Below are 27,802 nucleotides of genomic sequence, written 5' to 3' on the forward strand. Positions count from 1 at the left end.
ATATATAAGTGGTCAAGTTTGCACCAGGGAACACGGGAGCGCAGGACACCGGTGACGCTATGCCAGAAGGAGGCAACAGGACACAGCCCATACTGCAGGCTACCTCCTACACAGTTCGGTCAAGACCTACTAAAGGAGTGGTTTCCAACTTCTTCACAACTAACTGCATCTCTCCTCTACAAGACAGTCCCCACTTCCTCATCCTGAAACCAAGGGCGGCTATTTTCCTCTTTCCATCCCTCTACCCACATTACTAAATGTGAGGGGTTTTTTTCCCCCCTTTTTCCTATTCGTGTTATTCTGAATGTAGTGCTCCACCAATTTTTCATGTATTGTGACAACTGAACACGTAGTGGCCTCTCATGCCCTCATGCACAGGAGATTTAGTAGAGGCTGGCATATTATCGTAGCCATATGAATGAAAAGAAAAAGCCATTATCAGTTATAAAGATGACTTTTTTTCTTATGTAATAGGAAAAAGTTCGACCCTCCCTCAAAAACAAGCACCACCTGAATACAGAAACATCTGAGTACAGAACATAAGAGTATCCCGTAGTGCACAGCGGAACCCTGACCCATCCTCAAATAAAGTTTTTCTCATAATAATACATTAAAAAACAGATATCCTATGTTACTGTAACAACCGAAAGGCACAGATCAACAAGTCATATGGTAAACTCTCATTTTATTTAAGTTTTGGTAAGAGGGAAACTGAAGACCTTATGAGGGGCTTATCCCCCACTGTGCAAGATAAATGCAAATGAACAAGACAGATAATAAACACATGGTCATTTTGTTGGTCAGTATTTTAAAAAGCATCGAGTCAAGTTCAAATTATTCTGCAGCTGGCTGAAAGGGGCTGTAAAGCCTCTGTGCTTGTGGTATCAATGCACAAAATCAAAGAAAATTAAAGCTTTCACTCCTGAACCATACAGAAAACCTACAGTTATGTGCCCCACTTTCGAATTCATACCAGCGCAAGCATGCAGTTAGACAGGCGAGGCGACTGAGATCAGAATCAGGCCCATGGTGATCCCTAAGAAGCAAATGTCACACAACTATACTTAACTTGCAGCGTCATCCAAATCTAGTTTAATAACCAGAAAATAGGCTTTTGACAACAATAGTATTTCAAAATGACAGTGTAATTAAATTTAAGTCAAAGCTATGCAATGACGGACTGTATGTTTATGTGTAACCAGCAAATTATATGCTTTTAAGCATGTCAGAATTTTCAAAAGAATTAACCATTGCAGTAATTCAACTGAGGAAACAGTGGCAGGAAACAAACTCCCCCAGGTCATTTTTCAACCAGCTGATGTGATGCGATACATACTGTACGCCTCGTACCGTTTTTCCAATTCCTACTTCCCTAAAATGCTACGCGTTTTCATACCATTCAAGGACAAAACAACAGTCATGCTTCAATCGCTTCTGAGAAGCAAGGGAAGGGACTGTGCGAATGCGATGAGTAATGAGAAAGGAAGTCAGTCTGCCATCCTACGTTACTAGTTCAGACTCAGTTAAGACTGGTCAGTCGTTATCATCATTGCATGAGCAATGCCAACACAGAATTAGCGGGCAGCGCACTGTAGTTCCTAGCTGGTGGGGGGGAAAAAAAAATTAAAAAAAAAAAAAAAAATAAAAGGGGACAAATTGCAGAAAGGGTCTTGATTCCATGAAGAGTGAAGAGAACTTCCACAGGACAGGGTAGATCTCAAAGCCTGCGTGACCTCCATCCCAAGATGAACTGATGGCATGATAATTAAGCAGGAACAAACATCTGGTGGTTTCAAGGTGCCACCTTTGGAAACCACTCGCCCACTGTGCTCTGTCCCTGTTTCTGCCCCTCTCTCCAGGTTTGGGCATCACCTACCAAAGGAGTTCTCAGTGCCGATGGCTATTGCAGAAGTCTACAGTAGAGTCATCTATTAACTCCCGTTTGGTGGGAAAGCAAGGAAATTCTCTTTCCTCTTTATTATTTTCTCAATTGGCAGAACATTTACTTTAATACATGAATTTCTAAGCTATCCTTTAATGAAAGAAAAGTCTGTGGTGGTAGAACATACTTCCTTGAAACTGAACAGAAAAAGCTTTAATAACTCAAGTTTAAATACACTAAAGCTAATCAATTCATCCTGCATTCAAGTTTCCATTATGCTTCTAAAAAAGCACAAAACAGGTCTGTAAAAATATAATTAAGGAGAGAGACTACTACATACAGCATGTAAAATCAAGACTACAGCTTTCACTTCATTTGTTTTGCAGACTCATTAGAATTTTTTTCATTTACATGTCTTGATCTGTGTAACCGTATTTATATGTGAAAGAAACAACAAATTAAATTAAATTAGTCCTTATTTAAGATGTATTTGAAACAGTCTAAAACTGATGTTCTTAGTCATTTCCACAATTTCCAAATTAGATGGAAAAAAAAAAATATTATGTTAGCAGTTTAGAAAACAGCCAAATTAATTTTTTAAAATGATCTACTTCCACAAACTTGTATACTAAAACTTAACTCCTTGGGAAATCTGTGAAAGATTCACAGCGTGTGCCTCTGTGTCCTACAGATGACTGCTCTATCCCCGAAAAACAGAGACGCAAGAAGAGCAGCGAACTAAATTCCCAGCCTGGATGACCCGCAGGCAGATGTACTGACTGCAGCGCATCCCCGGCGGAGGCAGAGCCCGCAGCGCTGTGGCCACCAGCCGAGGGCTGACGGGCAACCGCGCTCTCGTGTTGCCGCCTGTCCTGCATCTCGCTTTCCACAGGTGTGTCTCCTCAGGTTGCCGGGAAGAAGCAGTAAGAACTATCTCTGCATTAACGCGAGTGCTAGGGCTGGGTGTAAGTGCGGGACTTCTATGGGAGACGTAAAGCAGAAGGGAAATTTTCTTTACCTCCTCATCACTCGTACATGGGCTCTAAGTATAGACTGATGGTATACGTACTGTCAGTGGTGGTAAGAAACACCAGCGTGAACGCTGTGCTGAGAAAGAGCATTCGTGGACAATCACGGGAAGGTTTGCAATGCTCCGTATTTTCAAATTATGGTCAACAGAGGTGCATGTGCTATCACTAATACCAACAGATTTTCCAAGTCCTATGACAGTAATCAAAAAATAATCACAGATCAGCTGATGTTCTTTCCTGCAAGAGTCTGTGCCCTATTTAAGGATGAAAATGCTCCACAGTGACTTATGGTCAAGAATACAGGAAATAAAAAATAAAAATAAAACACAATAAAAACATCTTTTCTAACCATACCATTGAGAAGAGGCTGTCCTCCATGCACACTCCTTGACACCACTGCACTGTGAACATCTTCAGGAAATCCTGTCTTGCATGACATATCTTCACAGGTTGCTTTTATCGGTGCCTGAAACGCAAGACAAAATTTATGTAAAACTCCCAAACCCTTATTCACCAGAGAAACATTCCAGTTGGCACATACTCCATTTTGCTGCTGTTGCATACAAGCGGCGTCTTTGTTTCTGAACGGCTGCAATTAGGACGGCGAGGCCAAAGGGTTAATCTTTCTGATAACTGGAATGGAAGAAACAAATCCCACTTGTCTGGTAAGATCTAAATAATACACAATCTTGATTCTTCTGACAACTGAACATTTCCACTAAACCAGCCATCAAAAATGAAAGTGAATCAAAGGGGGAACAAAAACATTCCTTCCGCTGGAAATAAATGTTGCACAAAACCCATCGGCAACTTTTTCATAGCCAGATATATTTGAAAGGGAAGACTTCAACTGCTGAGTTAAAAAGCTTTATTTAGAGTATTTCTCTGTGAGGTTGCACCGGTACAAGTAAACTAAGATAAAATGCTACATTTGCAGTAACTTTGCAGAACTTATATTTGTGCTAGCATTCAAACGGATACCATATAAAGCCAAATGTTTCCAATGCAATCTCCTTCTATTTCAAAGGGACCTCAAGTTAAAAGGAGAGCAGCTCATTATTAAATTTGCACAACAAGGGAAGAGCTGAGCCACTGAAACTGTTTGTTCTCTCACTTGTTAAGAAAGTTTCACCTCAAATCACGTTCTTAAAGAGTTTCATAAACGCCTTTTTATTAAGAAATATAATAAAGAATTTGGAAACTTGCTTGGTCTGTAGTGTTCCATGTTCAGAAGATACTTTTGATAGCTAAGCTCGTTTCCAGGACAGTTTGTTGCCTTGTTGAAAAAAAAAAAATTAAAAAAAAAAATATGCAATTTTCTGTGGCAAAGGACTGAGATTTCTTTTCAGGGGGTTCTTTCTGTCCCATTTTAGTGCTGCACAAAACAACAGCCCCGCTTACATGTGGCTAAGTGACCATCCGTGGCAAAAGCCCTTTCGCGCTGCACAAGGTGGAAAGCTCAGCTCCCACACCAGCCTGGGCTGAGATACACCCTCGAAATTGCGACAGCCCTCGCACAACCTCCAATGCGCCTACATGCCAACTAAAGGCCTACTCGTGTGCACGCCCAGATGAAATATATGGTCTTTGACAGCACGAGCAACTGTGCTGCTATATCATACCTAAATATGATCCAGACTTAAATTAGATTTTCCTTTTTACTTTCCCAGATGGGCTTCCATCAAGTAGACCTACTCAAGGCCATGTAAGCATGTCTGCGTACACTTGGCAAAGAAAGCCCTACAGGAAAAAGAAAAGAAAGGATGGAGAAGGAGGAGATGATGATGTTATACCCTTCACCATAGTAACCTCAGGGCATTAAAGCATTAGATCAGAGGTGGGACTGGAGCATCTCAAACCACAAGGGTTTCCTCAGGCAAGAGGGATGGGACCCAACTCTAATCTCTCCACTGACACACATGGTGAAGCTCAGCATGCCAACCCCTATTAGAATAACTTTATCAACTAATACAAGGAGGGATTCATAACATGTTGTTTTGCACTTATACCAACATGGTCCTAACTAAGCAGCTCAACACTGACACCAGCAAAAAACCCCGAAGTACTATGTAACTCCAGGTTAATGCACTACCGAGGTAAGCACCCAGTAAGAGAACTTGTAATTATCAAGTGTCCAGTTTAAGTAAACTGTGATGTGGGTTTAATTCTGACTTAAGTAACTACATAGGTATCTCATCTGCGTACAACTCCTTATGTACTTTAAAATGTTTGTGTGGAGACCCTAAAGAGGAAGCAAACACAAAGCAACAGTTAAGCTGCCGGGGGACTGCGACCTGCAAAGCTGGAACGTGGATCTGTAGCTAAGCACCAGCAGTCCATTTACAGGTTGAGTTTTTAAGATAAAAAGATGGTAAATCAAAAGTAATTACAATTCCAACTGCCAGCTTCCTCAGCTTTAGAACTCAAATCACAGGTTTGATAAGGCTTCCGTAATTTGAAAGAAAAAATATTATGACTTGTTTAAACTACTGTACAAAAGGTGACCTCAAAGCAAATGTGATCAAGAAGAAAAAAAGCCTTTCATGGTACCCTTGAAACAAAAAGGTCCTGGGTGGGCAGCTGAGGAGATAGCAGGATTTTTCACAAGTCTGCACCGCTGTGCCTGGGAATCTTTCAGGCTTTCCAGCAATCTATATGTACTAAACAGCTCTTATAAACTGAAACAATGCCCGCTGAAACAAAGGCTGGGGGACATGAATAGAGCGCCTTCTTTATTCTTTCATTTGCAGCCATCAATTTTATCCGGAAACAAAAGACTGTACTCTGCTCTCCAAAAACAGTCCTTTGTAAAGATTGTTTGAGAATAAAAGCACAAGGGAAGGAAGAATTCAAATTTTCAGCAATTCTTAATCGCCCTATGTTAAGCGTTTTGAATTAAGTAGAAGTTGTAGCTTCAGACACGCTGGGTCATATCAAGTTCAGCCTAAGAGTACTACAAGACTTAAACGATTTTAACTCTAAGCAAAAGAGGACGTTGAAATATTTTTATCCCCTCGTCTGGGGCAAAAGGGGAGAGCTAGTGAAGATTATGGGGCACATTATTGTAATTTACAGGATTTTGTGTGATTAGTGCAATTCCCAAGACTATTTCAAACATAAGATAATGTTAGTCACACATTCATCTACAGAAGGACACTACTTAAAAAACTATCTTTTAAGAAGGAAAGCAATTACCTTAGCTTGTACCCATATAAAACCTACTTAATGGAGTCACAAAGCTTTGAACAAGCTCAGCGCTTGGGAAATTCTCCTCTCAAGTACTAACAGACTTTGCTAAAGCAAAATAGGGTTACTAGTGAAAAACTATTCTGCTTTCCTCATCCTTTATGGCTTATTTAGTCATTTTTAACTGCAAAATGAGTAACAAGCATTACCATCTCCAGATGCTAAAGAGCTAACACCCAGTCAAACGTGGTATCAGATCATGCATATAAACCCAGCACTGTAGATCTCAGATTAAATGCAACGGGCAAACTGCAATTATGAAGCAACATGATGTAAATTAGAAGTCCTCTGTCAAAGTTATTATTCAATCAATTAAAAGAATTGGCCATTTCGATATACTTACGGCAGTTAAGCCTGCAGTTTTCATACCCTGCTCCTCAGTTACTTTAGTTCCCTATCTAGATATCCGAGTATCTAGAAACCTGTGTCTTGATTTCAAGGTTGTATTCCAGCTCAATTAAAAAACAAACAAACAAACAAACAAACAAAAAAACCCTAAACAAACAACAACCTGTTGAAAATCCCAACTTTGTAATTCTAAGGGATTCGTGTTTGCATCTTTTTCTAAACACCACCAGTAAATGTCTTCCAAAAATACGGGGTTCATTGGCACTTGTGAAAGAATAAAGCCAGACAGCATTGCTTCACTGGAGTTGACAGTTCTGCACTAATACCCCTTTCCAATTTCCACGCTTCCTAAAAAAAAAAGTACAGAATTGCATTCTAAACGTGGCTAAAGAAACACCTATTTAAAAATGCAAGCTCACCACACAACTGTAGAAGCAATTCCGTATCACAACATGCATCCTAAATTTGCAGAACTGCGCTCTTAAGCACAGCTTTCAAACAGGGCTGATCTTGTTCTCTCTGCATACACCGTACGCCACTGGAGTTCACTAGTAGCTATTACGCTGAAATATCAAAGTCTCTGTTTTTCCACTGTTCGCATCCGCGTGTACGACAACATTAGATTTCTTAATATTGATTGTACCAAAGTGCAAGGGAAGTTGTTTTTGAAACACTGCTTTCTTTTATGCTCAATGTAGCTTACTCCGATAGGAAAATAAGCCGGGGTGGTAAAGTGAGAAACAGAGGGGTATGCATCAGAGAAAATATCATACTATATGGTTATAATTGGACATAGTACAGCTGCTAGTTGCCAAGTCCAGCCAACTCACGGGGCATTATTGTGCGCAGCTCAAAAGAACGTCTGACATATAATTATATGTATGGCAGAGCAGGAAGGGGGTATTTGAGCATTTCCTCCTTAATAACCAACATTAATTTGCAACTGTGACAGTAACATTCAACTTAAGCACAGATCGCAGAAACATTTGTGATTCTGTTTAAAGACTGGCTGTTTCCTCATTAATTTAAAGGCCAAGATGGTACCCAATACTCAGTCACAACATGGGTACGTCTAGGGATCATTCTATCCATTTTTCGTTTTGTGTACACACATCATCTGACACAGCGGGATACGCTGTACAAGGTGGGTCTTATTTTATGATGAGCTTTTACTCACTACCATAAGGCATACGAAAGATACTCTGCAGGATGACAGACATCTCTGAAATGCTTTGGATGCTGAACTTGAAAACGTTCAGCAACTCTTCCTTAATCTCCAACTCGCTGCAAAGAAGAAGAGCTGCTAGAGTTTATACCCTCACAGTGCTCAGTACTCCAGCGAACGCAGTCAATGTAGTACAATTTGTTTTCAACCACAGATTTCTACCGGAAAAAAAAGAAAAATGCCTTTCATTCAAATTGTTCTGGAAGCCAAAAGCTTCCAAAGCAGGTGCCAAGCTATGTCCTCCCAGAGGTCATTCAGTTACACCAGAAAGGGCTTTCGTTATGCCACCTTCACTTCTAATTAGTGTTCTACTTCAGGAGCCAGGAGATTTCAGATCAGAAAACCCAAGTTCTTAAACCAACACTTAAAGCTCTCTAACACCTTCCCAAAACAACAGGGTCTGTAACTTTTATGCCATCACCTGGTTTAAAACGAGTTGCCGTCAACCACCACTGGTTACCACAGGTTACCCTAGCTTTACAGATTAGAGAGTCTCACAAACTGTGTTCGTAGCCCATTCTGTTAGCCTCAACTGAGAGACAACGTTCATTCGCCTTATTAAACACGGAGACTTTTTTTGGTACATCCCACGTAGCACAAAGCCATAAGCCAGTTTGGACTTTCCCCTTCCCCCAGCTAGGAGAACATGGAGCACTGCATCTACCAAGAGATGTGCTTCTCCAGACAAGCCACAGCTCCTACCAGAGGCAAATTTCAACTGCAGTAAGAAAACCAAATTGAATTTCTGTAAGTTGCTTTTTTTTTTTTTTTAAATTAATAAAATCCAAAACCCCAGATCAGCCCTGTGTTTGACTATATGTCCTCGTTTCTTTAAGAGAGGAAACCTCCCCTCTCTGATTTGATGACAGCCATACAATTGCTCCTGTTGAACATCTCCACTCATGAAAACTGCTGCTCGTGCTTACGGGAGGATGCTGTGTTTTCCCGACCTTCGGGGGAGGCCTTGCAAGGCTTATGTGGAAGAACCCTTTTGGGGGATCACAAAATTTTAACTATGTCTTCAGCTGCTGGGTGATAATTATATGCTAATTATAAGGAATGAAGGAGTCCCTAGAGGAGTCTGTTGGTAAAAATATATTTTTTAAATATGTCAAGGAGTGCCTAGAGGAGACGATAAACGCGCCTTTTGGAAACATGATATTTAATTAAATACACGAATACTGACTAAAACCAAATAGTTTAAGTGAAACGTTGAAAAGATTTGGCAGCGATATACCTTCCATCTTGGAAGCTGCTGATCCCATATCTGTTTTCATAAGCCATTTAAAAATAGAAAGCCTAATTTCCCCTCTTTATTCAGACGGAGCTCCCGTGATCTTTCAGTGAGAACTGCAGGATCAAATCAAATGGTGAATCACACAGATTTGGTTACATACCTCTCAAGGTGAATGGCCCGACACCCAGGTGAAAAAGGTCCGTCTCGGATCACTCACGAACTACAAACACGCTTCGCCAAAATACAAATCCTCCCTAAACTCATCCTGCAATAACGTACAACACCCTTTTTTCACTCTCAAGACTCATCTCTACACATGCCAGTATTAATTCGGACAACCAGTGAGCCTCGGTTTAGCGGTAGGGTAAGGAGAAGTGCTGTTATAATTATCATTGCTACTGCAAAAGACGTTAAGTATTCCTTCTGCTTTCATCCCTCTCCACCCCTGATAGGTCTCATTGCATTTTAGGCACAACTAGTGCCACTGGGTCAGTACAAGTACATGGGATATTCAGTAAGGACACTACGAGTTCCTCCTATGCTGTATAACAAAAAGCAATTTAAAATGAAAACACCAGGGAAAATTAGAGGTTGCATAGCCTTTGGGGACCAGACTCGTGTTTTATATGCGTACAGTGTTAGAAATAAATAAAATTTTCATCCTAATGGGAGCGCTGGTGAACTACTAAAACTATTGCAAGTTTTCCAATTTTTTTTTTTTTTTAACCTAAAAAAGCATTTACAATAACAGTGATAGAGTGAAAGAGCGTATAACTGGTAAATGATCCTCTTACTCAGGCAAGAAAAACTATTCAACAATTCCTGCTCCTTACCACATGACAAAAAGTCCCTTACGCAAGACTGTCTGTATTGAGTAAAAATATCTTTACTCACAACTTCCTCGAGCTATTTTTAGATATACACATGCACTTCTGTCACAACTAAATTGTCTTATGCATTGCAGTATTCAGTTATTAAAAAAACCCAACTAATAAATGAAATTATTGACATGAAAGCATCATTGAAACTAATTAAGATGGGACATGACAGGGCTGTTCCAGTGATGCTTCTGGGAGTTCCTCCAATTTCTGGGAGCAGAAAGAAAAACAATAGATAGGAAGTTTTTTAATTACACACTCTTGATCAGATGTAGTTCAAAAATACAATCATTTTGGGTAATATTTTAAAAACTGGTATCATAAAAACTATACATTCATCTTTCTAGCACATTAAGCTGCATGCCTAGGTAGCAGTGCTACCCACGAAGAGAGCGAGCAGTGGAAGGCATTCTAGAATACACATAACATTTATTAAAAATACATAAATTGGCAAGAGAATATATACCTTCTGTTATATCAGCAGCATATATACTTCTGAGCTTGCACCATATCTGCTCAGGTAATCAGAACTTGTTTAATACACAAAATTATCTCCTGTTTTGTCAACCAATTACTTCAATTCCAAAATTCAGTTGACAAGCAACCTTGTATGTCCTATAATAGATATAGAAAGCAATTGTAAAAAAAAAAAAAAAACACAGCCTTTTCACAAACTATTTTTTAAAATAATATCTCCTGTTCAATATCCAAAGAGATACTTCTAATTTTTTTTTTCATCAGTTCTGCAATTATCTGAATTTTCAGGATTTGTCAGTGGTATCACTATCACCTAGACCAGACACACAGGGATTAGAGAGTTCTTTACTGCAATATCCTGCCACATTTAACTTTTCAGATAGATTCTTTGAAGACAAAGCAAAACCAGAACAGAAAGATCTACATCCAAAAAGGCTGAGCAACTCACATAACCATCTTGTTCTGGGGCTTATGAAACACATTATAAAACGCATTCAATTCACTTTGAAAGGAGTTAATGATGTTGGAGTCTGATTTGTTAAAAAGAGACACCCTGAAACTCATTTTTGTGCTTATACAATCACGTAGTTACTATACTACTCAAAATGGACTGATTGAAAAAATAATAATAATCTAAGACACAGGTGTATTACGAGAGATAGAAGATGCGCCCACAAAAGGAGATCTCACTGCCACTTCTGCACAAAACCGTGTTAATATTCCTCACCCCAATTCTGCCAGTGACAACTGCTGGGGGCGATTACAAGAGGGGTGCAGTTGGCAAGAAATGCCATTGCTGGATTCTCAGCGGAGGCAGCTTAACAGGAATGTCATTCAGGGTAGTAGCTTTATCACCTGGATACATTCGCTAAGACCTGGAATAAGACCAAAACTGCCTGCAGAGAGTAATAACTTACGTCCTCTGTCATCGTAATTCGAATTCAAACCAGTCACCCAGGCATGAAAGCTTCCAAAACTGCATTATTGTTTACTTGTTTATAATTTATAAACAGTAATATCCATAGAGTGATCCAATCACCTTCCACATAAAAAAAAAAATAAAATTCCCTTTTTGAGCACTTAATTTCTACTCCCCTTTCCAGTTCATTTCTAACTACTAGTAGTTTTGTTCCTGTAAATGTAACTCTCGTGCCAGCTTTCCCATTGCTACTTCAATCCTGTTGTTATCCCAGTTCCAAAAACTGGAACTGTTCTTTTGGCCAGAAAAGCAAGCCTCACTCGTTTTATCCTCTCTTTTGTCAGGTTTTTCACATAACACTTCCAGATTCATACTGATCTGTTAACCAGCAGAATAACGTGCAATTTTCATCCTCTTACGTCTCAGGCTGGTTAGATATTGCCAAAAAATCTAACCCCATATTTCCCAAACATGCAGCTCTGCCTTAAAATGTGCTTCCAGTTATGATCTTTCAAGTAATTCCATAACGACAGCTTTTCTACATCACTGATGAATAATGAAATGATCAATAACTCCAGAAAATAAAGGTAGTTACATCTAATGTTGCAGAGAGGAAAAAGGTAAGTAGAAAGGTTCAACATTTCACAAGACCCTGATACAGACAACCTTCTGCAAACTAAAAGCAGTAGGTATTATGACAGGGGAAAAAAAAAAAGTTATCATGGCATCTAGCTTGTGATGGTTCTTTGCAGTATGCATGAAAGAAGAAGGGGGGGGCTTTTAAAATTAAAGTGTTGTACAGGCACAGGTCTATAAATCTGATTTCATACCCAAGTTCCAATTTTGTTACACACTATTAAAACTCAACCCTAACCTGATTTAATGGATACCCAAACAAGGGGGAAATTGGATTCCCCAACCGTAACGTGCCAGTGACACTGAGTGATACATAAAAGCAATACGGCTAGTTCCTGTCCTTAATTCATAGCTTGTGCTTTAATTTCAAACCTGTGCTGGGTAGGAAAGAAAAAAAAAAAAAAAAAAAAAAAAGGAATGAAAGCTCACTGCAGAATTCGTGCTTTAAAGATTTATTGAGATAGGAAGACTAAACAGAACTGAAATCACATAATAAACAGCACATAAGGATTTGAAAAAAAAAAAAAAAAAAAAAGCTGCATGTACAGATCTGCCGAGATACTAGGATACAGAGGAGAAAAAAAAAAAAAAAAAAACAAAAAGGAAAAAAACAAACCCAACCAAAACCCAACCAGTACAAAAACCAACAACAAAACCCACCAAAAAAAAAAAAAAAAAAAAACCAACACAAAAAATCCCACACAAGCCAGCCCAACAGTCTGTAAGCGGCACATCCCAAGTTTCTGAACAGGGTGGCTGCTGCTCTCCCCCGGAGGCCGCTCCTGCCCCGCCGGACACCCCCGTGCCGGGCCGGCCCGCCCCGTCTCCGCTCAACGCCCCCCGGGAACCCCCCCCCGCCCCCCGCCGCCGCCCTCCAGCACCCCCACCCCCCCTCCCCGGCTCGCCCGCAGCCCCCGAGAGCGGCTTCGAAACGGCGGGGACCGACTCCACCGCCCGGGGGACCCCCGTGGAGGGGACGGGGGTGTCGGCGGGAGGACTCCGTTGCCAAGACGAGCGGGCTCGGTGGCGGCGGAGGCGGCGGGGCGGGCGGGGGCAGCGGGTGCGCTGCACCATGGACAGTGGCGGCCGCCGCCCCCCACCCCCCCCCGCCCTGCGCCAGCCGCTGCGGGCGCGGCGGGGAGGGCGCCTGGGCCGCCCCGGGCACCCCGTCCCCGCCGGCGGCCTCGCCTCAACCCTCTTCCCCCCGGCCCGCCAGAAATGCCCCAACCATAAATACCATTAAGAGGCGATGATCTGCGCCATCTGTCCCTCAGACTTACCGCCCTCGCCACCCCCGGCGCCGCGCCGGATACGAGCTCAAGCCAGCACAAAGCGGGGGGGGGGGGGACGGACGGAGAGACGGACCCACCGCCACCCTCCACACCTGCCCCCCGGCCTCCGCTCGGGGTCTCGTCCCGTCCCGTCCCGTCCCCCCCGGCTCCGCACTCGCTCCGGACACCCCGCGCCGCCGGAGGGGAGGGGAGGGGAGCCCATCCCAACCACCCCCCCGCAAGGAGCTGCCCCAACTGGGATCCATTTTGTCCCGTTCGTCCCCCGCCCCCCCCCCGCAGCGTCCCGTCAGTCCCATCTCGCTCCACACGCCCCCCCGGAGGGGCGCCGGCCCGCAGACCCCTACTTTCTCCACGGGGAGACACCCCTCTGCCCCCTGGGGCACCCCGGGGGTCCGGCGCTGCCAGCCCGGGACCCCGCCGGTCGGGGCAGGCGGGGAGCCCGCCCGGGCCGCCCCGTCGAGGCCGCCGAGGGGAGGCAGCAGCAGGACTTTTGACAATAATAAATTAAAACACTTCGGAGCCCTAGCCCGTCCCAGTGGAAATTCCCGTTAACGGCAGGGGGTGGGGAAGCCCAGCGCCCAGGCGGAGGCTGATTAAATTCTTCCCGGGCAGGGATTAGCGGGCACGGGAGCCGGGGGGCGGCCGGGGCGCGGGGGCTGCCCCCTGCCCAGCACCTCTCCGGCACCCCCCCGTCCCCCTTCTCCCCTAGGCGGGGCGGAGGGGGTGATGCCCGCTCCATCCCTCCCTCCCTCCTCTCCGGTACTTTGTCCCCCGCGCTCACCGCGCGGCCGAGCGGACACCGGACAGCCCGTCCCCCGGCACCTGCTCTCCCAGGGAGCGAGGGGGGAAATCCGCGTCCCCTCAGCGGCGGCGCCGCCACCCCTCACGCCCCCATGAGGGGGGAGGGGGACGGGACCCCCCTCAGCCGGCCGCGGGCAGAAGCTCCCCTCTGCCCGGAGCGCGGCGCCCGGCGGCGGGGCTGCCCCCGAGCAGGTGGCTCCACGCGTGCGGCCACAAGCCACCCCGGGGCACCCCGGCCGCGGGGGCAGCCCGCCTTCTATCCTCTCACCGAGGCCCGCACCCCAGCGGCGGAGTGCTACCCCCCCCCCCTTACCCCCCGGTTCTCCCGCCTTCCCCGGGCACCGCCGCCCGCAGGGGAACAAAGAGACGCAGCCCGGCCCCGCTCCCCGCCGGCGGTGCTTACCTGCTGCAGGGCCGCCAGCAGCATCAGCGCCAGCGGCGGCAGGATCCGCGGCGGCGCTCCCGCTACCCGGCACATGGAGGCGAGGAGGGGCGGCGGCAGGGCGGCCCCCAGCAGTCCCGGAGCGCGGCGGCTGGAGCCCGCGGAGCGGGGCGAAGGGAGGGAGCGGGGAGGGTCGGGGCAGCGGCAGCTGCGCCCGGGGGCTTGCGGACGGCGTCTGCCCCCCGCCTGCCTGCCGGAGCCGGCTGCCGCGGCGCTGGCTGCCGGCTGCCGCTCTAGCTCATGGGCAGCGATGCAGCGGGGGAAGAGAGAGACAGGGGGGGGAGGGGGGGGGCGAGGCAGAGGATGGGTGAAACTCAGCTCTGGGTCAGGCTGCTTTTCTCTCTGCCGAGCCCCCTCCGCGGTGCAGAGGGTGGGCAGAGAAGAAGAGGAGGAGGAGGAGGATGGGCGAACAAAAGGCTGGGAGATAAGAAAGAAGTAGTCGCTGCTGCTGCTGCGAGGCCGGTGCGGCGGCGGCTCCCCGCGGCTGGCTGCCTTCCCCACGCCCGGATCGTGCCCGCCTGGCTCCTCCCGCCGGTGCCCCCCCCGCCCCCGAGGCGAGCTCGGGCAGGCGGCTCCTCTCAGCGCCTCAGCCCGGGCGCGCCAGCCCCGCCGCTGCTGCTGCTGCTGCTACGGCCCCAGCCCTGCTGCATGCTCGCCCCGCACTTTCCCTCTCCCCCTCTTTCTTCCCCTCCCTCCACCCCTCCCCCTGCACGCAAAACCCTCCGCTGAAGCACAATGATAACAATACCCCAGCAGCCTCCGCCTGCCGCCGTGTCTCTGTGTGTGTGTGTGTATGCGCTCGCCCGGTGCCTGCCTGCCTCCCTGCCTGCTGCCGGCAGCTCCCCCTCCGCCTCCCGTCGCTCCCTGTCGGCCGCACGGCCAATGGGAACGACACGGCGAGCGCTGGGGATCGCCGCCGCCTGCGGATAGCGCTTGCCCTTCCCTCGGTCCCCGGAGAGCCGCCGGTAGGGGCAGCGGGGCAGGCGCCATTCGCCCCGCAGCACCCACGGGGGGCGGGCGGGATAAATGCCAACCCACCAACTTGGGGGGGGGGGGGGGGGATGAACATGGACACGAGGGGAGAACTTGCTGGGGAAGGAGGGGCACGTCCCCGCCGGTCGGTGCAGTCGAGAGGCTGCGGGGGCGCCGGCGGTGCCCGGCCCGGGGTGTCCGGGACGCCCCGGTCCGGCCCACCGCCGCAGCAGCGCCAAGTTTCGCGCAACTGTTCCTGCTTAGCGGGTTAGCTTTTTTTTTTCTCTTTTCTTTTCTTTTTCAGGTTTTGACACCCCCCCCTCCCTCCTCCTCATTATTTTTGGTGGGGTTTTTTTGTTTGTTTTGGTTTGTTTGTTTTTTTTTTTTTCCAAACTACCTGCTGAATTTCATCAGCAAGCGTTTCCAAAGGCTTGGCCGGGGCTGCAGGTCCGCGGGGCCAAAAAAACGCCAGCGTGCATAACGGGAACCGGGGAGTGCTGCTGAGCGAACGGTCGCAGAAGCGAGTATCAGTGCTGGGTCACTGGCGGAGCTGGCAAGGATTTTCCTCTCGCCCACAGGTCACCGAGCAAAGTTGTTTTGTTTCCGTGCATCAGGGCTCCCATCCTGGGACATAATAAGGGCAGGATTTGTAGGCATTGGCCCCTAGACAACCTCGTGAAGTGTTGATTCAAAACGGTGCATTATTTATTTTAAAGCGTCTTATTTTACACTTGAACTTGCAAGAAAAATACTGTTTGTGCTTCTCTCTCCCCCACCCCCCCCTTTTAGAAAATAACGCAAAACACCACTCCCGTGTTTTGAAGGGAAACAGCGGCTTTGCCTTTATAGTTTGTCGGGGGAAAGGCGGGGTGAGTACGTGCTTGTACGATGCTGATTTCATTAGCTCCGAAATTGGAAAATACCGGACACTTGCGAGCCGCGGTGCAGCTGTTTATCCAAGTCCGGGAGAGCGAGAAGAAGCCCGAAGCGGCGGGAGAGATGCGCGCCGGGGCCGGGGCCGCCTCCGCGGGGCCGGTGCCGGTGCCGGGCAGCGGGCGAGCCCGGAGCCACCTGCAAGCGTTAAAAGCCAAACGAGACTCGGCCGAGGAGAGGCAGCCCCAGCTAGAAAAGCAGCCTTCACCCACCCCCACCTTTAAAGTTGTAGCCTATTAAATTGCAGCGAAGCCAACAGCAGTGAAGAACGATAAATGAGGGGAAACGAGGTCTGGTAATGAGTTTCTGCATTAAGCCTCGGACTGAGGGGACCGTAAGGAAGAAGGGCGCAGCTGATGTTTATATGCTGTTACGAGGATGAGTTGCCCGGGTTTGCACCTGACGGAGCGTGTGTTCGGTCTCTTTGGCAATTCTAACCTCTTTGCTTGGATTTGCTTATGAAATGGTGACTTTCCCCCGAGTAACTGATTCCTATTTGTATTTTATGGTAGGTAGACACAATATTAACGTTTAGTAATTACTGCATTTGAGCATTTATTCACTCTTACAACTGTTCTACAAAATGCAAAGCACACAATATAAACAAATCCATAAACCAACTGTCCGATGAGAGTAATTACCAAGCATCTAAATGAGCCTGGCCCCTCATATCCCTCAGCCCATCCATCCCTAAAGGCCTGAAAAAAAAAAAAAAAAAAAAGAGTCTGCAGCATATCTGAAAGGTTACCAGATCTGAGCTCTGGTTGATGCTTCTTATGCTTCTGCTGCTGCCTTTAAATTTACTTAGCAGAAATAGGAACACTGGCAGAAAAATTGCTCTCGGCCAACACCGTTTTACTGAATCTTTTAGCCTTGAACAAGTTTCTATCAAGCAGTTGGCTTCCCTCATTTACACACTCGTAACCAAAAGTTTCCTCCGTCTCATGGAGTTTCCTAGTTCTGGGTACTGTGATAAAGGGAAACCAAGAGAGCAGGGGTGGGTTATCCCTTTGGAGGTATAATCTCCGCACTGCATCTCTTTATGGGTGAGAGGCATACGTTTGGGAGAGCAGAGCAGAGGAGAAACTTGTGCATTGCTTCCAGACACGGATGACTCCTCAGGGTTTATGCTATCCGTCTGTAGCATAAACCCAAGAGAACAGCTTTTTTTTTTTAATTATTTTTTTTTCCCCTCAGAAATAATCTAGCATTAAGTAGGCAGAGCTGGAGATTCGGAGCTTGAACTGCTACTAGATTGAGATCATCAACCCTTTTCACGTATATCATGCAAAAGCCAGCAAATGGTGGCAATTTCTGGCCAAGATTCAAACAAGTGATTTAGAACTCAAAGGGTTTATCTCATAACTCAGCCACAGATTGCATTTATGAGTGTGTTTTAAGTAGTATAAAAATAACGGACATAAGTTAACGTTCAACCTAGGAGATCTCAAGGGCTTCCAGAAAAACCTTGTTAAAATTCCATGATTAAGTTGAAGAGAGGATTAGGGTAATTCCCATGTTAGTCATGGAGTTGAGTCTCTCTTTCAACTTGTCCAAATTAATTTTCATTCCTAGGGTTCATAAAAATTCTGTAAAAAATGAATGTTTTCAATTTGGAACATACTAGATTGCTCATGGCTTCAAATATTTTGGGAAAAAAAAAAAAGACCTTTTCCCTTGTGGGTCTGTCCTTACATTTAATCTGCCAGGTGCTGCCACTACTACTCTTCTCAATTCAAATGATGCAAATTAAGCACTTTACTGACAGTTTAGGCCTTGATCTGACAAACATTTATACATGTGATCTCAGGGCATTGAGTCACACTGCACGCAGGCATACCACTGTTCATATGCCGAAGTATTTACAAGATGGAAGGATAAACGTACCAAGCAAAAGTACTGAGGGCATATTAGTTTACCTGGTTTCCTTGTATTCTTCTTTACATATGAGGGAATATTTTTATTTGTTTAAAGAAAAAAAAAACACCACCTAATTAATGGGTCTGAGGGAATTCAGTGCTTATTACTGAGTTTTGTCACAATAGTGGAAAAAACAGTGGTTGTTTCTTACTGTGACACGAAGGCGGCACACACTATCAGCTAACCAAGATTTCTTGGGGTAGTCTTTTAACAGAAGGGGAAGCAGCACTACCAAGAACAAAAATCCAACGTTTGAGGACGGTGGTTTTCAACTGAGGCTCTGTGGACCCCTTGAGACCCCAGGCTTATTCTGAGTAGTCTGTGACAGGCAACGGGGAAAAAGCAAGTTTGTATATTCTGTATAGCAACTTCACACATGTAAAATTCCTAAGAGGGGAGGTTTTTCTGAATTGTAAGATTGTTAGTCGTAGGCAACACTTGAAAATGATTGTTTTAGGAAGGAGATAATCATGCATGGCCAGGGAGAATGCAGTTCTATGTAGATAGCGTCAAGTGGGAAAGAAAAGCCGAACGGCACAGATACCAAAACAGCTTAAATATTTAAAAAATCAGGATAATTAAAACTTTGTTGTTAGCGCTGCTTTTTTTTCTCTTACTTTAGTAAAATGAGTATGACTCTTTGAACTATCAGATCTGAGTGTTTTTCTAAGTATGCTTTTTCATGTTGATCACCTATGTGAACTAAAAAAAATTGTAATTTCTAATTGTCCTTTTATTTAGGGAAATAGTCGTGAAACTGTTTACTTGGCTATGTCTTGTAATTTGTTACAGAACTTAACCAAGTTATCCTCATGGGCTTTTCTGGCACTATGATTAGCTAACATGCACAGCCCTGCATGTTTCTCCAGCCTGTTTCTTACATCAAGACAGCGCAAGACGTGGAAAGGTAACTACAGCTGCAGCAGTTAGTGAGTTGTTCTGCTCAAATTTGAAAATCAGCTGGGTTAGGGTGGAAGAATGTTGTATACAGCCGTTCTGTTTCTGCTTTAGCAACCCTCGTCAACATCAATCTCTTTCAATTGCCACGCATGTAGAAAAAAAAAAAAAGGATTTGGTGGAAGAGGTTGTTTTTTCCTTTTTTTCTGATAGCTAAATCATATCTGTCGCCATAGTTATGTTTCTGTTGACTGCTAGTAGCTTTTGCGAAGGATTTCTCTATGGAGAAGAAGCTGAGCATATGTAATCCAGATGTGATACAATATATTTGCATATTTTATAATTGGCTTTATGTCTATATCCTCAGTTTGATGTTTTGGGAATCAACATAGTCAAGCTTAGTGCATGTCATTCATTCTTCCAGGGATCTCATTCAGCATCACTGCCCAGTGCCTGCAAACTGTTTAGCCTGGAGAGTTTCTATTGAAAATCAAGATAGAGAAAAAGATCTTCTGATCAGCAGAGCATCTCTATTCAGTCAGATATCTCCAACGACAAAAACTTCTTTTCCAGAACAAGGCCTTAATCATATGGTGCGATAAAGGGCTGAAAGGATGATTGCTTGTAACAAGGGCCTGTAATAATTTCTAATCACCATAAAAGAAAGATTTATTTTCATAGAACTGTTTCATATGGAATAGGCCGGTAGAAAGAGGTGGACTTGCCTCTTAAGAGTGGTTTGTTTTTTTTTTTTAAATGTGCTGATAATTCTCTTATTGGAAGTGAAGTATCTGCTTTTTGTTGATTTGCTTTCCAATAAAATCAAGTAATCATTTTGTTTTCTTGGGATCAGAAGTCTCACTTTTTTCTGACTCACGCAGTCTGCAGAGTCCCAGGTTCCCTCCTTAGCCACAGCCAGAGTTCACTGGTGTGAATGAGCTTGTTGGCTTCTCTGAAAATGTATGTATGTAACACCTACAAAACAGAAACGTTGGAAATTTCCAGAAGACCAATCTTGTTACTCCTGACTTCTGGGTAATAAAAATTAAGAAACTGGAACCCTAATTGTTTATGGTAAACCAGCCTATGTAATAATTTGCTTTAATGAAATTGTAAGAGCTGACATGTGGATTGCCACTTTCATTATTAAACAAAATTTTTAACACCTATCATTAGATTTGCCTAATATTTTCTACCCCCAAATCTTATTTGCATTTACTGTAATATTTCCTTTTTTTAGTTAACAAGATATTGAATTCTTTGGGCTAGTTGGCTGTTTCAAGCCAAGTGCGTTTTGAAAACTTCAGACAAATCCTTTGTCCTTTTTAAAGAATGAGATCAAGGAAAATATGTCATTTTATTTTTGTTATAAAATTCTTACTGCCATCTCACAGAAGGATTTTACTCCAGATTCTGGAGCACAGACTAACTTTGGGAGGAGCATTGTTCTTAGGCTGAGGTTGCGCCGTTCTGAATCGCTGTTAAAGTTGATCAAAACCTGGCATTGTTACAGATTTGAAAATTATGTTGTTATAGTTCAGAAGAGTTTCACAGCTATATCCCCGATGAATCTGTCTGCAGCTAATATACCTCTTAGTCCCCCAACAACTGCTGTGTTGCAAAAATTCTGCAAGCAAGCCATCTTCATAGAACAAGTCAGCATCCCCTATTTGGAGACTGGAGGAGCTGCTCTGCAGTTGCCAATGCTTTCTGTTCTATGAAGCACCGGAGAGATGGAAGAAACCATCTATTTTTATGAGTTCGTTGCTCCTCTAGAAAGGTCCGGACAGCACAGAGGAGGAGCTGGGTCTGACTGATGTATCGAAGCTTATGCTTCTTTTGGATGCAATATTGGGAAAAAATCTTGTGCTTTAAGTTTCCCTTGGTCACAAAAGAATGGAAGCATATGGCTTCCTTCAGTGAAGAAACTGTTGTCAATATAAGCTGCCTTTGTCGTGCATTGTAATACTGATGATTATGTTTTCCATAGGAAACATGAAGGTAGAATATAAAATGGCCCAATGTGATAATATAATTGATATGTCGTTGATACATTTTTCTGCTTCAAGGATAGAAAATGCAACTATGAAACTTGAGTTTTAGATCACAGTCAATGTTCCCCAAATTTGTGGATTAAAATAAACGTATTACATGGTTTGTTCCAAGGATTCAAGAAGTTTAGAGCATTTAGAAAGTTAGGAAATTGTGGATTCAAGCATCTGAAAAATTGCTTTTATTGACAAGTAGATTAATAATAGTAGTGCGCTTATTAAAAGCATTTACAATTTGTCTGCAGAAATTCAGTCCAAGTTAAAATTCAACACACAGTGGAGTAGCCATGCAGAAATATTTTACATACTTTCAGAGAAATCTGATGATTAAAAAAAAAATATCTTCCTGGTTTCTGAATCATTTTTACACTGGTGGAACTTTAAAATGCCTTTCTTCTCTGAAATGACATTTTGGAGATCTTTCTGGTTTGCGGTAATGCAAGCCTAAAATATTCCCATATCCTATCTGAATTTACATGACTGGATCATTAACCTGAAGTTTAGGAAGTCTCCAAACTCTTATTCACAGGGAAAGAATACTTTTCTTTGGTTCCATTACACCCCTCGCAGCCTGCAGATTTGGGATTTTGCCCTGACCGTGCCAGGAATGTCCTGTGGAAAGGCTGATTTCTGCGGGCACAGCTTCCTCTGAAACTAAACTCTTCAAAGGAAAAAAAAAAAAAAAAAAACACAACTTTTTTTCTATGGCACTGTGGTTTATTGCTGTTAACAGCTACCCACCTTGTCTCTTCCCAAGAGGTCTCCATCCCTGGAGCGGAGGGGAACACGTGCTTGTACCCCACTCCATCTGTTTGCGGTCCACCGCGTTAGTTTGAAGTCATCTTCCTCAACAGCGTGAGCTAAACAGCTGAGCGGTGCCCCCAGGTAGCTACCAGGCAGTGGCTTAAAAAAAAAAAAAAAAGCACGGTGACTCTGAGGCCAAGGGGCAGGAGGGTTGTTTGGATTAAGGTGTTAACAACTGTCATGGCAAGATGAGCCAGGGCTCCTTTGGCAAAGCCCTAAATCTACGTCATTCCTCCTTATAAACCCCACTCTGCTGCTTCTGACCTCGGGATCAATGGGAGTTGCTGAGTGCTTGTCATGGTCAAAAGTTTGCCCATTTTTTTCCCCCAGAGTCTTAACAGAAGTATTTAGGAGGTGAAATTAAGGATTTTTTTTTTTTTTTTTTTTAATCATAGCCCCAAATTTGTTTCTGTGTTAAGGAGCACAATTCAGTACGTGCAGATTCTGAAAATAAACAAACAAATAAATAAATAATCTAGGATTTTAGTTCTTTGGCTTTAAAATAAAATCTCTTGCTTTTTCTCCACTGCTAATGGATCACATCCACTGTTTTTTGTATTTTCTGAAGTCGGAAGGGAATGTTTTCATAATTTGTTTTGTCCTCGTCAAAACACAGGCTTAAGAATATTACCTACTAGTTTTCCTAACAGCACCAAGAACTTGTGCAGAGCGAGGGGATGTTTTTAAGGCCGACATGGAAGCTTGATTTAGAGTGACAGAATCCCACCACAAGTCTTGTTACGTTTTTCCCAATGAATACAGGTCTTCTGTGGTTTCGTCTCTTACTTCACAAGTCAGGGACAGACACTTTTTCCACCCAGGCCTTTCTTTGAACCGCTTTGGAGAGGGTACAATGTCAGCCGCCGCTACAACCTCGTCTCTTCACAGTTCCTGAGCTGCAGGCAGCAGCCGGGAGCTCGGCATGGCCTAACACCTGAGTATTCGCTTTGATTTGCAGAAGGATTTTGCATCCAGCGCTGAACTTTGTGCTGCTGCTACCTGGTCTGATGCTACTGCGGTGGCATCTACATTGCACCGCAGTTATTGCACAGCCAAGAATGGGTTTTGGAGAAAAACAAATAAATATTGAAAATGCATATATGCCTCACAGACTTTGTAGCCAGGCATTCTTTATGCATGCTTGTGATTTACCTTAAAATTGTTAGACTGGAAATGTTATATATCCTAGATTAAATGAACAAAAGTCTATAGGCTGACCTTTGGTGTAATATTGGTTAAAAAACATTGCTGAAGTAGTTGCTGCTTGAACTAGATTTCTTTTTCAAAAAAAAATATCCAATTTTCATTTAAAAATTACTGGTGATGGAGAGTGTAATGTCACCTGTACTAAGTTGTTCCAGTGGATGGTTACCCTTCTCTTTAAAAATGTCTATTTCATGAGTAGGCTGCATTATCTAACTTGTCTAATTTCCAGACATTCACTCTTGTTACTTCTTTCAGCACTAAGCTAAAGAGTTGCTTTTTCGTGTGTCTGTTCCCTGTATTGGAACTACAGACCAGTTACCTTTGATAAGTCAAAGCTTTTTCTCATTAAGCTAACTAAATCAAAGTCCTTGAGTATTTCATTAAAACACATAGTTCCCAATAATTGAATAAATGTTCCAGTTCTTCCCTGACCCTTTAATTTTTAACATGCTGCTTGAAATATTGGTGCTAGAACTGCACTCTGTATTTCACCAGCAGCTGTAGTCATTTGAAAATCAGAAGTGATACACATCCCAGGTTCCTACTTAACGCTCCCATGTTAACAAATGCAAGGATCACACTAACCCTTTCCGCACACTGTTGCTGTAGTTATCAGTCGACTCCCCAGTCAGAACCACGGTTTCCCAAAATAGTATTCCTTGCCCTGAAACACGCCCTGCAGTGTTTGTTCCCAGGCATGCGACTTTTCCAGGAAGAACCCTCATTTTCCTTCACGCTGAAGCCTTTGTAAATACATTCCTTGCAGCTCCACTTCTGGCAGCCTTCCACTTCCATCCCACGCTCATCACTTTACATCTCTCCGTATTCTCTCCTCACACTGATTTGGAGTCATCGTGACCAGATTGCCTCTACAAATAAATGCCCTTGGGGAGCCAGGAGTGCCCCACTCCACTGCTAAGTAATAGCAAGTTTCCATATCTATTAAAGCAGCCATGTCCCCTTTCATTCTGCCTGAACATGGGTAGGCTTCTGAAGAGAGGCGTGTGTAATCCCACCTGAAAATGAGTCAGTGAGTTGTAAACACATATGAGATTTTCAGAACTAGTGAAGAAATCCCTCCAAATCTGGGTCTCGTGTCAATGGTGAAGAAGTGGCAACAGAGAAACTGAAGGGTGAGGGGACCAGAACAGGACTGCTGATACTGGATGTGCCCCAGTTGCGAGGAGCTGGAGAGTGTTTGCATCAAATCAAAGAATTATGTGGTGTTTAGTTTTCCATAAAAACCACAACTGATATGATCCATGCATTGTCTGCATTAAATGGCCTTTGCGTTGTCTGCATTAAATGCCAGGCTTTGGGTTGGCTTTGAGTTTCGTCCATGCGTATTACTTTGCCTCACATCTGTTCCTTCCGGGTGCTGTTACCACCCAGAGTCAGGGTGCTGTGCAAGATCCGTAAACTTCAGCCTGAACTGGATCACTCTGCTGAGCAACAATGAAGTTTTGAAAAGGGTTCATTCTTTCAGTGGCTTTTGCATACACAGCCATATCATGACTCAGCCCCCTCAAATCACAGTGTTGGCTCTTCTTGAGGAGTGGCAGGGAAACAAAAATTTGGCAATTATTGCTGCTGAAGACAGTATTTTGCTGAGTGCTGGCCAAAAGCAAACTCCTGACCATTGCTTACAAATACAGAGGTAAGCCTTTCTCCCTCCCCTTTTCCCAAAGGCTGTAAATATTTGGGGGATTTTAACTGCTCTATTTTCCTTCGACAGCAACTTTGTGATGCAGGTAAACAGCCATTCCTAATCTTCTTCCTTTCAACTCCAGTGAACAGGTTGTATGAATGAGTGCAAGGCTGTAAAAGGTGTAATATCCATTCATGGTATCTCCCCCAAAATATCTTAACGCTCCTGCTGAAGAAAACGACACATCATTTAGGAGGTGCTCATTTAAAAATAATTCCTAAATTTGTTTTCTTCCTGGTATCACATGTCCAAGAAAGCCAAAGAATCCTGTACAAGCTAATTTCAACACGTTTCCTTCCTAACTGGTAAGTATTCCTTAACATGAGGCCCATTATGGAATAGCAATTTCTTTCAATTAATTCCTGTGAGAACCTTTTAAAAGTTGCATGCTTCTGAGACCTGCTCTCCTGGTCATCATTTCTCCTTCAGAGAACAGGCGAATGGGATTTATATGTGCTCAGGTGTCACTTAAGTATGGAGATGGGATGCGGCTACAGCTCACACTTGGACTTGGAGAATTTAAAGTGTTCGTGAGTTGTCCACTTTTCCTCCAAAAATCTGACAAAACAAGACTTTGGAGGAAAAAATCCACCAACCGTGATGCTTTGCAGAGGAAGGATGCTTATTGTAGTGACAAATCCAGCATGAAAAGCAGTGAAAGAACATTGGCTCATGGTTTCATTAGTCTGTTCGTTTTTTCCCGCTACTGAGATTTCATAAGATAAAGGGCCAAAATCACATTACAGAGACAGTTCAAACATGAGTAGAGATTTTTAAGACATTGCAAATTACTTGCCCTTAAACAGTTACTGTGGAATGCTGTTAATTTTGCAGTGTATTTTATAATTATTTGTAGGTGTAATAAAAAAGAACTGAAAGTTAAGGTGCACAGACTTCAAGGAAGAGCTCTCCTGTGCCTGCTCAGGTAGTTAGTGTTTCCCTCTACCATTCCAGCAGCTGGAGTATTTCTATGGTTGGGAGTAAGATGAGGAAAAGATCATGATAAAGAGCACCCTTGTGCATCTTTCCAGTTTGCCTATTGGCTGTTTTGAGTAAGATCCTTCTGTACCTCAGGAAAGTCTTGCCTCTGGGTAGCATCCTCAAAAGTAAGAATAGCTTTGATCAATGCAGAATGCTATTAGCAGCCCTCTAACTGGTTTTCTTTTTTCTACCTACCCACCACAGACTAACATTGTTGGTCAAACACCCAGCTACAGTTACAGAAGCTTTAAGTAGGAGAAAATAATTTCAAATATAGCTCAGCCTCCCAAGGGAAGTCAAAAGAAATCCCAAGGTAGAAGAGTGGCTGGAAATGGCTCCCCAAAAATGTGGGGGAGGTGGGAAAGGGGAAAAGGATTACTTTATATTGTTGGCACTGATATCATGAAGAGGGGTCACCAAATGCTTGGGATATTTCTGTCATGCTGCAGCTAGTGTAAAGGGGGTAGCTCTTCTCCATCGAGAAGCAGACAAATCTCCACAGGAAAAGAAAGAAGAAAAGATCTGTTTGGGGGATTATTGCATATGCTCTAAGAGATCCGTGAAGAGACAGCTGAGAAGCAAATAGTTTCTTATGATAGGACCAAGGGACCAAACTGGAGCAAAAGGCTCTGGAAGGGGTCAAAATGAGGAAAAAAAAAAGGAAAAATTATGTCAATGGGCATCTTCAGCAGAAGGCTGAAGACTGTGGCCCTGAGCTCTGCTGCTGTCACTGTGAGGAGCACCCTTTCCAGCAATGGCTATAGGACCTTCCGACAGCAATCACTCGCTCCTTCTTTCCTCCCTGCAGAATAAAACAGTCCTTTCCACACATCCTTGGGTGAAATTCAGCATTTAACCATAAGCGGTCCAAAAGCATTTTCCATTTTCAGACTAAGCAAAATGAAGCCAAACTATTCTTTCTTCTTCCAAGGGACCCAGCGAAAGCACCATATGCTGGGGAACTGAAAATAAACCAGATATTCCCTGCTGAGGTGTGAAATCTTAACACCGTTAATATCCAGATTATCCAGAGAGCAGTTTTTCCTTTGGGCACTGCTGGAAATGAACCCCAGTTCTTGGCAACGTTAATGTTTCCACATTAATATTAGTGAACCTTCCTTAATAATTGATGAGGCCTTGCAGCAACATGAAAAAATATCTTCTCCCGTAGATGAAGATTTTGGCTTGAAACCTTGCTGAAGGTTAGTCATGCGCATCCCTCTACGAGTCCTAATGGAATCAGGAATGTGACCATACAACGCAATTCATAGGCCTCTCTGAACAGCCAAAGTTACTGATGTGACACAACAGCACTGCTCCTTCCAGTACTTCTGATCTTCCCTATGCTTGTTCCACTCTGACCTGCTCAAATAGTTAGCTAAAGACAAGTGAGCAGCAGGTAAGTGAGCTTTCTGATGACAGTGAGATGTGGGAACGCCTATGCAAATACATAGGAAAGAAAGCCGTTGTCATCTTGAAATTCTGCTGCCACTGCTGGCAGCATCATTGTTCTGGTCCTTGTCACTGAAGTTGCCTTACCTCTGTAGCAGAAGCCAACTGGGAAAAGCTGCATCCCGCTCTGTAGAATTGGCTTTTCAGCCTGTTACTCCTCTTCCATGAGCTAAATGACCATGATGCCTGAAGGTACACAATACTGCACAGTGATATTCATCTGCTATAAAATTCTAGTTGCATAGGCACAGCCTATTTGTATTAATAAGATTTAGATTCTCAGCATTAATCAAGATTCCTTCACGTATCCCAATAGCAGTTCAAAAATGGAAATGGCAAAAGTAATGGATGTCAAAAAAGCAACGATGAGCGTGTTCGTCTGAGTCACAGTTTGAAATTACGGTCTTCAGGGAATATCCTGCATTGTGGAAAAAAAAATCCAGCCAAATGGTGCGTGATGGAAC

At 44.1% G+C, this 27,802-nt stretch overlaps 1 protein-coding gene across 2 annotated transcripts in view; it reads right to left on the reverse strand.

The window, feature by feature from the left end:
* CDH2 (cadherin 2) overlaps window positions 1–14,450 on the reverse strand; it is a gene marked incomplete at both ends in the record, with an annotated part of 116,120 nt that extends 101,670 nt beyond the window's left edge. For both annotated transcript variants that reach the window (XM_082499343.1, XM_082499342.1), the window contains 2 exons: window positions 3,268–3,379; window positions 14,376–14,450. In XM_082499343.1, coding sequence (XP_082355469.1) covers window positions 3,268–3,379; window positions 14,376–14,450 — 187 coding nt within the window. The remainder of the gene's footprint in view (window positions 1–3,267; window positions 3,380–14,375) is intronic.
* Window positions 14,451–27,802: the final 13,352 nt, after the last annotated feature.

The sequence above is a fragment of the Vanellus vanellus genome, assembly GCF_965231255.1.
Source record: "Vanellus vanellus genome assembly, chromosome: 2".
Classification (NCBI taxonomy): domain Eukaryota; kingdom Metazoa; phylum Chordata; class Aves; order Charadriiformes; family Charadriidae; genus Vanellus; species Vanellus vanellus.